The sequence below is a fragment of the Exophiala xenobiotica genome (assembly GCF_000835505.1).
Source record: "Exophiala xenobiotica strain CBS 118157 unplaced genomic scaffold supercont1.6, whole genome shotgun sequence".
In the NCBI taxonomy this organism is placed as follows: Eukaryota; Fungi; Ascomycota; class Eurotiomycetes; order Chaetothyriales; family Herpotrichiellaceae; genus Exophiala; species Exophiala xenobiotica.
In genome coordinates, this window is record NW_013562489.1 from 3,456,102 (window position 1) to 3,470,068 (window position 13,967).

The following is a 13,967-nucleotide window of genomic DNA, read 5'->3' on the forward strand; positions in this document are numbered from 1 at the left end:
CCGCCGGCCCACTTGGCTGCTGCAAGACTCTGACTGCGAGTTTCGAAAGACTCAATGTTCGAATCCACCCGCATTTCATTATTGCGTGTCCGGCACTTTCATTACACACACCTGCACGCTTGCGATCGGCTTCTCTCTGTCATTTCTCACTTGCCGTCTCTATCCTCGCCAAAACTTGTTCGTTCCCATTAATCCCTTCAAATCTGCACCGCCACGTCTGACGTTCCGTCTCCATTTGCCCTTTTCGAATCTTCTGACAACACCGGCCATACACCTCCAATACCTGCTTCTACACAGAAAACGTTCATATTCCCGTCGACCCCAGTCCTTCCAATCCCGCTACCCTCTCGCCTCAACTATCCTGGCCAACTTGCGGCTATAGATTTCAGTACATGGTACGCTGGCTCTACCCCTGCTCAACTTTCTAGACCCTGTGGCTGTCCCTTGCCCGTTATCACATGCCCGCATTATTACCCCTTCCTACCCATCTCATTCATCGCTTTTGAAACTGCCATATCCACCCTGGGAATTGTTCAACATCAGTCTTAAAGCCTTGCACGTTCGTCGCATCCCTGGATTTTGTTTGCGCGACCATTCCACTGTGTCGTCTCCCCAACCCTGGCGTTCGGCCAATGAAACAGGCCCTGTTACAGCTACCGGAACGAAGCATTTGGTTGACCCTCCCGGGAACCCTCGAGCACGAGCCTTTTCTCTGGCCTGCAGCTTGTATGTCAATTACGTCTAATCTTCATGCTGGATCACAGAGCCATGTCCCTTTGCCCTTGTCTACCCACCGCAAACCTGGATGTCTAAGCGAAAATGCTACTGCCAATGACCAGGGCCACTTCCCCGGCTTTGCATTAACTGCGGTCTTCCCTGCCGTCCACCGGATTTGATTTACTTGACTTGCCTCACATTGCATCCCGGTCTTGTCAACGCGCCGTTCCTTTTTGTGGCATTTTTACCTTGAACAGTACCTTACCTTGGATCGAGCTTGTGCTGACATATGGATCCTCAATGCAGCATCGAGCACCACAACCCTATCAGAACGTTGCTTCGCTGCCTCACAACCCGCAGTCGCGACCATTGAACAACAATCAGACCCCTCAGCAGTCTTACGGGTCGCCCAACGTCTTTACGCCGCAGTCCAATATTCACTCGCCATTTCTGAATAGTCAACCGCCGTTTCCAGGACACCAAGCCTCCAGCGACGCGCCCAACTACTATCAGCCAAACCAGAGCCCGAGAAGCCAAAGTAGTGGCGTAGGACCTTATTATCCCGCTGGTAAGTCAGGATGTCCTGCAAAGGCGCTGTGGGCGCAAAATGTTGACCAGTCGCCAGAAAAACCCGATTCTATGGCAGCAACAGCGACCATGCAGCGGCCCTACCCTCCAATATATACGCCGCAATCCAATTCACCAGCCTCAGTGACTTCACCCCAGTCGCACGACCACGGCCGACCGATGTATGGCCAACCTGGCTCTCAATTGAGCCAACCGCTATATGGCTATCCGCCCTATCAGTCGATGAACCAGGTACATCAACCCGCATATGGCGGTCATCACGGACAGCCTCAACAGCATCAAATGCAGTCACAACCCATGTTGTCATATCAGTCTACGACACCTCAAATTCCCCCAGGCTCCCAGCATCATCCCACTATTTCAAGCAGCCCGAGGCTGAAAGAATCAACTCAGACGTATCAGCAGACACCGCAAGCGCGACCTGGAATGCTCCCTCAGCAACAGCAGCCGCAACAACCTACCCCAAATCCTCCGAATCCTTCCCTATCAGATTACAAGCAAACCCTACAACAAGCGCAGCAGCCGCAACAGCAGCAACAACAGCCGCCACCCAATATGCCACCAAACATGCCGCCCAATTCAAACGCCGCTCCGGGGCCGATCCCCGCTACAACCCCTCTGGTGGTCCGACAGGACGGGAACGGTGTACAATGGATTGCCTTCGAATATTCTCGAGATCGCGTCAAAATGGAATACACGATTCGGTGTGATGTGGAATCGGTGGACCCCAGTGTTATGTCACAAGAGTTCAAGGCCGAGAATTGTGTGTATCCGCGGGCTTGTGTGGCGAAGGATCAGTACAAGGGCAATCGACTTGCCTATGAAACCGACTGCAACCAAGTCGGTTGGGCGTTGGCAGAACTGAACCCGTGCTTGAGGGGGAAGCGTGGATTGATTCAAAGAGCCGTCGACAGCTGGCGAAATAGCAATCGAGATCCACGCTTGAGGAGTCGGCGGGTCAGACGGCAAGCCAAGATGAACAACAGATCAAAAGTGACACCTTCAGCTGCAAGCCAGCCGCCTGGTCAAGCTGGTCCCGTCTCGACAGGGCTGCCTGGCCCAAATTCCATGCCGGCTCCGAGCACTAGGACGCCGGGCGCCCTAGCCAACGCCCCGAGTCAAACTCTACATCACCAGCAGGACGTCTCTCCTACCGCACATAACACTGTTGGAGGTATGTTTCAGTCGCTATCCAGAAGCCTTCTGACCTCTCGTGAGCATACTGACCGTGCAACAGCTTCGCCCTACAACACTGCGCCTCAAGGATATCGTCAAGACTCGGCTAGCCAACATATGCCTAGCCCCAACGACATCCGTCAAAGCCACGTTTTCCCCGGCTACACAAACTATCCACAAGTACCATCTTCAATGGCACCGTCCATGGCACCACCAATGCAAGGAGGGTTACATCACCTTGGACGACCAGGAGGGACCGCTGCCATGACCTCAAAAGACCTAGAAGCTAAGAACGAGGAGGATAACGCATTGTTCGGCGACTTACCGGAAAACAAACGACGAAAATTCATTCTCGTGGAGGACACTCAGAAGAATGCCCGGGTTCGAGTCAAAGTCACTTTGGATCAAATCGAGATGAGCGAAATCCCCGATTCCTTCCGCAAACAAAACTCTGTTTTTCCCCGCGCCTATTTCCCGGTACAGATGCAGACGGCCCCTGAGTCGACCCGCAGTGATAGGTTTGCGGAGGAAGGGGAGGAAGTTGATGGTGGTGCACCTACGCTTGGCAAAGCAGTCGTTTCTGTGCAAACCACCGACGGTGAAGCGGAAGTCGACGTCCCTCAAATCTCCAAGAGCAAGCGTGGCCGCGAGCAAAAGATCAACGAACTAGGGCATCGCATGGCGTGGGGCCAAGGTCGAGTGTTTTCGAAACGCCCGATATTCCTCGCTCGTGCTCGTGAGTATTGTCGGACTCCATCAATAGGTCTCATAGCTAATATGTTTCAGTGGACGCCTATCGAAGCAAACAACGCAATGCCCTCCTGGAGGCCGCATCGGATCCATCCACCATTCCTGCCCATCTCGAAACCCGTCCAGGCAAGCGGAAGTGGCTCGAGAGAACAAGGCCCGTCACTCAACCTATGACTCCTCCTGCTGCAACCGACTGAGATACTGGTCTTTCTTCGGATGAGCGACACATGCCACGAAAGCCGTTTTCGAATTTTGCGCAATGATACCCCAACAAGTACAGTTCCGACAATGTCGAGTGTACATTATTCCAGCCCGCGCCGGTTTCAGTGCGGGCTCTGCAATGAATCTATGAATGAAAAACAAAAAAGTCGAAATTGTTTGAGCGATACCCACAGGTTTTTCGGGCATACTGGATTTTGTTCTTTTTTTCCCTTTTCGAGGGACTGTTTGTTGTAGGTATTGGTAGTTTACGCCTCTACCGGGCAATTTGCTGCGAGTTCATGGGGTCAATTGGACGGAGGTGAAGAAGAACAGCCTTAACGTCTCGAATTTTCCAAGAAACACTGATGACTGGAGTTGACCACAAAAGAATCATTGGTCAAGACCTTCTGTTACAGAGTATCCTGGACCGCTGTCGATGTTCGTGCTGTCTACGGAGCTAATGGACGTCCACTGTGACGGTCCAGCGCCAGCTCAAGCTCTTGACAAGGTGTCAATTACCAACATAGAGCCATCGAATCCGTGCCTCTCGAAAACGACGAAGTCACTTGGTCGGCGGATTTCGGTCCTCCTGCAGAGCTACTGCTCCGGCATCCGTCGGCAACACGGTCCGCGACAGACTTTTAAGACCAGTCCCACGCGTAATGTGAGTGCTGTCCAAGAGGTTACCTTTTTGTTCCGCAAACCCCCTGACCCAGGCGCAAAGTCTGAGTTCAGCACAGTGGGCATTGTGTGCTTGGCCCACAACACAACTTTTATTTTGCAGGCGGAACTTTCGACCCGTGTCATTACGGCCTTGTTTGGTATAACGGCTGGATGGAGAAGCATACGGCAAGGAAATGGGGAGGGAATCATGGGCACGGCGAATAAGTCTTTTGGATAAATCTTCTTGGCTCTTCCGTCGACTTCATTATCGAGCAACACTACGGCATGATCTCACGCCCACCAACGGCCGATGTCACCAAGGTATATTTTATTTCCTTTGTCTGGCAGGAACGGGGAAGAGAAACCTGTTGGGGATTGTTTGGGAAGGAGAAAGCAGCAGACAACAAAGCTGTACAGAAAGGGCGACTTCACAAAGGCACTCGATGTAGCACTTTGTTTCATTGTGTTCCTGGGCGATGGACCTGGATGATTATTTCCTTTATTCTTCTGCTCGGTGGACTTTTTGTACAGCCCGGCGTGGCCTTTGAGGACAGGACTTGACTTCAGGATACCAAATAGCGTTTGCGTTGCGGAACTGCGCGCTTGGGATTGATATTGGGATTGATATTGGGATTGAACAAGATATCAACATGATAGGACTGGGTTGGATTGGTTGGGAATGGATAGGACCCTATTAGAGGTATCGGATGCATGTAAGGGTGAAATTGACAACCTCTTTATGGCAGGATGCCTGGCATCTTGTCTTGTATACCTTTCCGATTGCTTCGCTGTACGGGGTAGGCTTTCGAACTACTTGTCCTCAATGTCACTGTGGTCGGATACTTACTATGTATGTCCCACAAGGCTGCAGTCAACTCTCAGCCTCGTCGGCTGATGTCCGGAACGAAATAGTTTGTCACGTCCGTTTCACCATGCAGTGCATGCGCACCTCAGGAACCTCAGAGACCTCAACAGCTAAGTTGCAGTAATAGACCTATAGTTCTGCGTTTTTGGTCCGCCATCTTTGAAACTTTCAGGCAAGTATTGAAAGAAAAATGTGGACTGCTGAAAGCCGTCAGCAGCACCTCCAGCACCTCGACACAATAGCTCTGAACATGGCCGTCTAACGCACCGTACATTGTTTCGTTTCGTTCTCGTCGTCCTACCTGACTTATAAATACCACCCACCCGCCAGGGAAGTAGTCTCTCGTCCTATCCAAACCACCATCCACCCAGCGAGGCATTTATTCCGCGCGACCCTCCTCTACCTCCAAGGAAAGATCGCCATGCCTCACACAAGTCGCAGCAACAAGAAGAAGAATGCCCCGATTCAGAAGAGAAAAGAAGTCCTGGACGAAGACGGCTGGACGAGGATCACTTCTTCGCCGTCGCCGTCGTCGCCGCACCCGCACACCGCACCTCGTCGAACAATAACAACTGCTTCACCGCAATCAGAATTGACTACATCTGCAGCTGCAGCCGACGGACCACGAATCGTCTTCACTTGGGGCATTCATGACGACGAAGACGAAACCCGGCTCGTGACTAAGAAGATATATGGCTCTCCTTCGCGACCGATGAGTCCGGCCAAAGGAACGACACCAGAAAAGATGGAGGCGCAGTACAAGAAGATCGCGGCCAGGTTCGTCGAGACAGACTACCACGCGGCTCTGAGGGATGTTTTGGCGAGAATAATAGTGGCGAAAACAGCGAAACCCTCTTCGAGCGTGGCGGCAGGACTGGCCGAGAATAGGATTGAAACGTGTGTCCTTTTCGGCTCGGGCAGTCTCTGCGGCGATGGGATCCATTGGATCGACCGACACGAGACGGCGTATTACCAGGTCGCCGCTTTCAAGATGGCCGTGGACATCATCACTGAGTCTCAAGGGGGTCATCGTCCACAGTGCTACGCTCAAGAGCCGGACTACAACTGGGCTGACACGGCCATGTTGGAAACGCTGGGCATCAAGGTCGTCACGCATCCCGAAGGGTTTGAAGCGCTGCACCCGGAAATGGCAAAGGCAAATGGAAAAGGAAACGCAAACAAAAGCTCAACATTCGCCTATTCTCCCGCCGCCGAGCTCGAGGTCGAGTATCAGATCATGTATTACGATCCGCACATATGGCTGCACCGATCCCTGGACCATCTCCTCCGAGAAAGCAGACTACTCTCGGTGGGGAGTGGAAACTTTACAAAGGACGAGGCCGAGATCAACATGTGCATGACGGAGAAGTTCAAACAGCATCGCAACTACACGAAATTGCCAGACGTAGATCTGAAAAACTTCCCTTTCCACGGGTCTGTGCTTTGGTGGCGCAAGGAGGTCGATGTCGAGCAAGAGGAATCTGAACCCGAACCCGAACCTGAATCTGAACCTGAGCCTTGATGGGATGGACTGGGACCCCTTTTTATCTTTCCCAAAAAGGACAAAAAAAGATGATGGCAGTCTTATCTTGTCTTGTCTTGACTGGACTATTTTACATCCTCACTTCTGACGACCGTTCCAAAAGCATCACCCAGCTCTTTGAGCACGGCACTAGTCACCTCGTCGCCCGAGAAGCCGGGAATGTCACGATCGCCAATCGCATCACCGGCCAGGACGATGTTATACCCTAAATCGGCACCCGCGCGGGCGGTGGTGCTGACGCAGACGTGCGCCATGTATCCCGTCAACACGGCCTTTTTGCCCCGCTCGCCCAGACTGGACAGGTATTCGTGCAGGTCGGTGCCGGCGAAGGAAGAGACCAGTTCTTTCTGGATCACCTTTTCGCCAGCGCGAGGGGTGAGTTCGGTGAATTCCTCGGCCAGTGCGGTCGAGGGGGTAAACACGGGTGCTCCTGTTGAGTTGTGGTTAGAGGTGTGAGGTAGAAAGCCTGTGCGTGTGTTTAGGGATGCCCCGAGGCAGGGAGACTGTGAATGTGCTGGGGTGGGATGTTGTCGTTATGTTATTGTAGCATGTTCTTGACGGTCTGGTTATGAGGGATGTCGTTCCGTTTCATCTGTCTGTAACCCGTGGCGGCGAGTGCTGGAAGGAAACAGAGCGGAGCGGACGGAAGAGAAGAAGAAGACGACAAGGGCGACAAAAGGGAGGGAGGGAAGGCATCCAAATGAGGTGAGATGAGGTGAAGTAAGCCAGGAGGTAAGACGGGACGCAAGACTAGACATACCTTCAGGAGTCTTATGCACGACATGTACAATGTTCTTCCCGTCGCCAGCGCTGCGGTACTTTTCCAGCAACGACGCGATGGCCTTGCGGGTGGATTCGACGTTGACGGTCTTGAGGTGGCCCTCGGCGTATCTATTTCATTGTCATGACCAGTCAGATGGAGAGGTTCGTGGAGGTGGTGGTGCCGTGACCACGGCGGGCTGGGCAGGCCAAGGTGGAAGTAGAGGTGGACGTGGAGGAGAAGAACAAGAACAAGGAGACGATAGGGGCCTATATCTACTCACTCATTCTGGGCGTCGATGATGATCAATGTGCTATCCGTGGGCGAGGCCGTGAGCGTTGGTGCGCCCAGCATTTCGCGGAAGGACTTGACTTGAGTTGCCGATGACATGTTGATGTTGATATTTGAACTGGGAGTTCTTCAAAAGCCTGGATATTGGTGGTTGGAGGAATAATAAATATGAACGGTAGAATGTGGAAGTACTCTCTCTGCTACTAACACAGTAAAGGTCCCGAGATGCGAGGTGAAAAATACTATGTCGGGATACTTTGTGGGGCGTTGTTCTAGGTACTCGTACAACAACGAGGAGTCCAGATGATGTTTTGTATGCTTTGACTTTATTTATACCGAGGATACCTACGAACTTACTAACAGCTGTCAAATCCCAAAACTGACCTCGGAGACATGGCAAGCTTGTCGTTTGTCGTTTGTCGACTGTCGAAATGTGGAATCATGACGATGATGAGCGATGCTTTCCTCTCCACAATGTCTGTCCTCGGTACAACGGTGGCCACTCACGGCATCGTAACTGTTGCGACGGTTCTAACTAGCAGGACTTAGTCAACATTGGCGGAATAAGATGCCTACCTCGTCCTTCACTCGTCTGGACGTCTGGGAGAGATGATAATCTCGAATCCCCTGTTCCTTTCAATGTCACCCGACCCATCTGAGTGCGTGGTATCTTTGGTCCGGGGCAAGGGACCAAAACTCATACGCATGCACAGGAACAAGATGAAACAATGCCTTAAACAACTCCTGAAGACAGTTTGATGGGCATCTGCATGCCTCTTGAATTGTCCGAGACGAGCCTTGCCCTTGCCATGACCACACCACGCTGAAAGCACCGTCCAACAAAAATTCTAGTATCTCGAGCTTTTCTGAGATGGCTGCTTCATGACCAACTTCACTGATTCCAGCCCAAGCCCGCCAGTGCAATGTCTGCGCAACATTGGATCGGTCAGAGAAGACTCGCCGACGGATGACTGCCCTCACGTTCACGGCCGTGCTCAAGCTCCTGCTCAAGCTCAAGTTGCTCACTCTCACTCTCATGGTAATACGCGTCCAGCTCAACCAAATCCTCCATGACCCCGCTTCCACCTCGCATTTGAGCCATGTTGTCGTCCTTGGATAACAATCGTATACCAGCCGATTCCAAGACCGTCCGGTCGAGCCGTCCAGACTCCATCAGGTCTCTACCTCTACCACGATAGAGTTGAGTACCGCGACTCTTTGTGCTCTGCCGCCTCGACTTGGCGCTTTTGTTATCAGACGGCGACACCTCGCGCCCTCGCGACGCTTCGGGTCGGTAGTCCTGCAAGAACCTGCTCCTGCCGTCTGTCATAGCTTTGATTCTCTCCTGCTTGATAGGAGATGGGTAGGTACTTCTGTGAAGATTGAGCCCAGGTTGAAAAGTGGCAGCACTGGCATTTAGCTCGTGATATCCATCTGTCCGGAGCGTGGGCATGGTCTGGTTCGTTGATTCTATCAAGTCTACTCGTCTCTTATCATCTGCAACGACTCCGCCTTTGGCGTAATCGGCCCATCCTGCTCTTCGCTCCTGCTGCTTCTCCGGTGAGAAGTGATGTGTTCTGATCGTATCCGCGGGTGTTGGGTTCCAGCCTCCAGTCCGTTGACCGCTCACACTCAGCTTGCCAGGTGACTTGTGCTTTGGCTCCGCTGCTGAAAGCTCAGGAGACGCCTCTAGAGCCGCATCTAGATACGACGGTCCAGCATTACGTGCCAGGGGTAACTGTGGCTGTGAGTAAATGGAGCTGCCATCGAAGGGGATATTCTGACCATTCTTGAGTCCGTGGGCAATCCGCGTCTCCTGCACTCCCCGCCGTATGCCCTCGGCTTCTGGCTCGACCCAAATCTCCTGCTGCTTCAGAGCTTGATACTTTGCAAAACCATTGCAGCAACAATAGCAGGGCTCGGAACACTGATGTTCGCAGCGGTGGCCGCACGGTAATACCTCGGTGCATTCCTGGAGGCACTGTACCTTGTCGTGAGAGTAAGGGTGGCATCGCAGCGGACACTCGTGACCACAAGCGAGCTGCATTCCGCATACTTGCAAACATCCTCCCTCAGTATTCTTCCAGTCTTCCGGATATTCCATGCAAATCGTTGCTTGATGCGTCTTGCAATGGATTGGAAAAACCCCACCAATGCGTTTGGGAGGTGAAGACATCCGCATAATGACGTTGTACCACAGGTCACTGGCGGTCATCAGTGCTTGAGAGTTGCCGAACATGTAGAAGCCATATTTGGCGCGCGATAGAGCCACGCAAACACGGTTGATATTGGCCAGGAAGCCGATTTTGCCTTCTTCGTTGCTTCGAGTCAGAGACAAGATAACAATATCGTTCTCTTCACCCTGATAGCTATCCACAGTTTTCACCTGGAGGTAGCCTGCCGTAATATCGGAGTACGCCCGCAGCTCTTTGAGTAACCTCTTTCTCTGACCGTTGTAGAAAGTCAGGACAGTGATCTGGTCAGGGCGGACGCCATTCTTGTTCAGGTGACGGTAGAAGCCGGCAACGAATTTGGCTTCTTCCTCATTCTATGCAAGGTCAGCAGGCTGGAGTAATCTTGTGCATGGATGGTGCGGATCTTAGACGTGATGATACTTACGTAGGTCGATAGCGACTCATCTTTGTACTCACTCCACGAATGTTCGAAAAAGAATGATTTGAGTTTGCCCATTCCCCAAGGTTCCACTGGACGATTCAGCACGCTGGGGTGATCACTCAGGTTCGGATAGAGGTCTGAGATGAGTCGTCGGAAGTCTGGGTCCATTCTGCGTTGCCGGAGTAGGGTCTTGTATGGCATATTGTTGCTGACAAGTCTCTCGAACAGCGAGACATTGAGGTAAAAGGGTTCCCCCTCCAGCTCTTGCACACTGCAATGACCTTGGAGCTGCTGGTGATCACCAACCAAGATCAAATGCTCAAGCGACTCAATGCAAGCTGCAGTCACAGGAGCCTCCAAAACTTCGGCTGCTTCTTCGATGAGGATGATTTTTGGCTTCAAGGCTGAAACCAGAGCACGATACTTGCTCAACCCCGTTGTCGTCATACCGATAATCGGAGCTCTTCTCAGATACACGGCGTCTTGCTCCCATTTACCGACCTGGTTTTCACGGACCAGTTTGTCATAGGTGACTGCTGCTTCTCGGAATCGCTTGGCCAAGGCTGCTTTTGCTCTAGACTGGATGATTGAAAACATCGGACCACGGAGGTAATCAGGAACCTTCCATAAATCGGACACCGAATCCAGAAGTTTGGTGGCTTTCGCAAGGTCGCTGGATGAAGCTGGCGGGACCGTAAATCTTTCGCGAATATTGATCCACGGTCCTTTGAGCATTTCGATATCTTCCTCGTCGTTGACACCATTCGAATCCTCATTTTCTCTCAACTGTTCAAACTCCAGATCTTCGTCCTCTACTTCTTGGAAGCCGAAGTTGTCCTTTGCATATTTTACCTCAAATGGCACTAGAGCTCTATCGAGCCATAGCTGTATCGGGCCATCCATCGTATTACTTGTGGATACCCATTGCGTGGCACCCTCTTCGAGGGATTTGGCTTGAGCGGCGTTCAAAACGCCAAGTTGCTGAAGAATCCGAGGGCCTGACACTTGGTCTGTAGAGTATGGATCCTGTCCAGGCATTGAAAACGGTTCGAGAATGGAGCTCATTGCTTTCGATTGCTTAGTAATGAGATTGTTTGACCGCCCAAACAAACCACCAGGAATCTGAGGGATTCTTTCCTTTTGCCGGATCTCAAATAGGGCACGTTTCTTGACTTCCGGATTCGTGCTTCGGCCACCAAGGCGGACGTAGTTTGGCTCGAAGGAGGAAATATGCCCCAGGAGCTGATCTAGAGCATGATTTGTCTGCGCGGCGATGATGATTGGTGAATCCCCGGCTTTTCGATTGCGTCGTAGTATTTCCACCGCAATCTTGGAAACGAAAGTCTTCCCTGTACCAGGGGGCCCTTGAATAATTGCAAGCCGCTTCGTGATCATTTCCTGGAGAGCTCCCCACTGCGTATCATCAAGTGAATCTTCCGGCGCAGTCGGCCAATGTTGGGTGACATCTATGCTTTCATATTCCTTCTTTTGATCGCCTTTTGCAGCTGCACTAAGGTCGATGATAGGAGTCTGCTGGACGTAGACCGGCGGGTCAACGGAAGGGTTCAGTTTGCAGATGTGGTCGGCTAAGGGAAATCTAGTTATTCTTTGTCAATATGTGAGCAAGCAAGGGTGGTAACAAGACCCACGTCTCTTGGCTGAGCTTTTGCAATGCTCTCAGGGTATGGCGATACGCCTCATAGTAGCCTTGCTTTGCTTCGACCATGATCCATTCCTCTTGAGGGTCAATTTGTATGGCCGCAGGATTGCTGAAGTAGAGATCGATTTCAGGAGGCTCAGCTAAGACTCCGGCGAGAGGTCTTGCAGCCACAACAGCTACTACAAGCCCCTTCAGATCAGTAAGCTTGTCTTTGGCACGGATCAAAGCGACAATTGATCCTGACACCAATCTCTTGCTGGTCTGCCAGCTAATGCGTTTTCCAGCACGGCGTGTAGAGAATTTGATTCTCGCAGCAAGTCCACGACGGGCGAAGGTGAAGCCCATAACGTGTACCTAATCCTCAGTTAGAGACTACACATCCTAGTCATTGCGGGGTCATTACCTGATCGTAGACCGAGAACTTGTGCGTGTCATTTGTTGTAGGGTCACCTCGGAAATCTTGAAGAGCGTCACGCAAGCTGCCCACCGCATCCTCTCGCTGTAAGCCGTAATGTATCTTCAAATATTTGTTCTTGCTTTTGTAGGGAGCTTCGATCTTGTTGGCCAAGAGTGCTGGCATTTCGTTCGCCAATTCATCGACAGAAGGGAACTCTGGTTGCGATAGCCACTCATCCTTGTCGGAGGAATGCTTGATATTTTCTTGTTTTTGGACATACTCGCGAATGTCGAGGTTCAAGCTGAGGTCAAGACCATGATCAGAACTGGAAGTCTGGGACGCCTGAGGATTTGGGAACCGGCCCCTTCGAGAGCGTTCCGTGAGATTTGCATTCATCTCTGCAGACACAAAAAGAGTCAGCACTGAGAATTAAAGGTAGGCAAAAGAAAGGGAGCCGCGATGTCAAGGATCATGGTTGATTGCAGAGGGAAGAGATACTCACCGCCGTTTTGGATGACGTTCGAAGGATGATAGCTACTTCTGCGAGAATGAGGTCAGAGTAAAGGGACTTGCAAGGAGGAAAGAGCAAGACGATGGACAGATATGAGGAACAAATTTTGAAATCGGTGAACTGAGAGAAGAGCAAGATCATTCACTTACGCGCCGATCCCCCTCATCTCTTCTTGTTGTTTGCCAGTAGGTGAAGCTAAGGGTCAATGCCACTACAGCAAACGTTCCATAACGCCAACGTGCCAAAGTGCGTAGCGTCTGTTCAACGCTTCGCTTCGTCCGCACTCTGGCGATTTCGAGATCTTTATCTGTCGTACCTCCACTATTTTTTGTTGTTGAGACAAGCGATGGTTGCTGTATGACATCGTCAGAGATAGACTTCTCACCAGTGCGCTTAAAGGACTGGCTCTTCGGCTGTTGGGAGGCTTCTTGATCTCTCAATATGGGGTAGAGTCACGACTTACAAAGAAGCTAGGAGCCATTAGTTTCGACATTTGAAGGGATCAATAACAACCGAATGACTTGTATGGAAGGAGTCGATGGTGAAATCATAAAAATCGCAAGTGCGAGGGGTATGTTAGGGTAGCATCGTACTTTCCTCAAGGCCCAAGTATTCGGTCCATATTGTGCGCGCCACAGAAACTTTCGGACTGAAAGGGCACACACGTACTGTAGTTTTGCGTCCCAGGGAAGAGGAATCACCACCGTTCCTCGATCATGCTCGATACTGGGTAGATCCTAACCACTTCCTACCCACCTGATATCACGGTCGGCGAGCCCGCCGCAAAGCACCTAGGTACCTGGTCGTAGCAGTGGAAATAGTAGGATTCCACAAGAGCACTCCACCATCAGACAACATCTTCCCCATGCATAACGCTGTCCTTGATGGTTCCAGGTCGGATTGAATCGTTGTGTGCTTAGAGAGCAAACATTGTCACTGATAGATGATTTGATGAAGGCTGAAGGAAGTTGTGGAGGCTGAAGATAACAGTCTGACAAAAGACTTACTCTTTCAGTTCAGGCAGTTTATGCTTTAAACACCTCTGTCTGACGCAGTCATTTGAGGCCGCAGCTCTCAGGCAGTAAAATGACACGCTAACGCCATAACAGGCAAAGCGTTGTTGAGACACGAACCAGAAATCATTCCATCAATGCCACTCTTCGATTCGACTTCGTTTACCTTAGTCGCATTCAGTCTTCGAGCTTTTTGCAAGTTTTGATTATGTGACA

At 51.4% G+C, this 13,967-nt stretch overlaps 4 protein-coding genes across 7 annotated transcripts; 2 read left to right on the forward strand and 2 right to left on the reverse strand.

The window, feature by feature from the left end:
- The first annotated feature begins 129 nt into the window (after positions 1-129).
- On the forward strand, positions 130-4,841 carry PV05_10562. Of its 4 annotated transcripts, none has more exons than XM_013457016.1 (5): positions 130-395; positions 765-1,285; positions 1,343-2,479; positions 2,543-3,217; positions 3,268-4,841. In XM_013457016.1, exons 2-5 carry the CDS (start codon positions 1,018-1,020, stop codon positions 3,426-3,428), a joined length of 2,241 nt encoding a protein of 746 aa, XP_013312470.1. In that variant the 5' UTR covers positions 130-395; positions 765-1,017; the 3' UTR covers positions 3,429-4,841. The 4 variants fall into 4 exon arrangements, with proteins under 4 accessions (XP_013312470.1, XP_013312468.1, XP_013312471.1 ...); XM_013457014.1 differs by having other exon boundaries at positions 1,024-1,285; XM_013457015.1 differs by having other exon boundaries at positions 395-726; positions 1,024-1,285.
- A 223-nt stretch (positions 4,842-5,064) lies between these two features.
- Positions 5,065-7,853, forward strand: PV05_10563 (uncharacterized protein). The gene has a single exon (XM_013457018.1). It carries the CDS (start codon positions 5,382-5,384, stop codon positions 6,480-6,482), a length of 1,101 nt encoding a protein of 366 aa, XP_013312472.1. The 5' UTR covers positions 5,065-5,381; the 3' UTR covers positions 6,483-7,853.
- Positions 6,505-7,831, reverse strand: PV05_10564 (uncharacterized protein). Its single transcript, XM_013457019.1, has 3 exons — positions 7,547-7,831; positions 7,264-7,394; positions 6,505-6,933 (listed from the first exon to the last, which is right to left on the reverse strand). The coding sequence occupies exons 1-3, from the start codon at positions 7,651-7,653 to the stop codon at positions 6,569-6,571; spliced, it is 603 nt and encodes a 200-aa protein (XP_013312473.1). The 5' UTR covers positions 7,654-7,831; the 3' UTR covers positions 6,505-6,568.
- Positions 7,854-8,297: 444 nt separating the features above from the next.
- On the reverse strand, positions 8,298-13,572 carry PV05_10565 (uncharacterized protein). Its single transcript, XM_013457020.1, has 9 exons — positions 13,332-13,572; positions 13,202-13,208; positions 12,888-13,091; positions 12,730-12,767; positions 12,234-12,625; positions 11,820-12,184; positions 10,174-11,767; positions 9,340-10,102; positions 8,298-9,292 (listed from the first exon to the last, which is right to left on the reverse strand). The coding sequence occupies exons 3-9, from the start codon at positions 12,902-12,904 to the stop codon at positions 9,276-9,278; spliced, it is 3,186 nt and encodes a 1,061-aa protein (XP_013312474.1). The 5' UTR covers positions 12,905-13,091; positions 13,202-13,208; positions 13,332-13,572; the 3' UTR covers positions 8,298-9,275.
- Between the last annotated feature and the right edge of the window lie 395 nt (positions 13,573-13,967).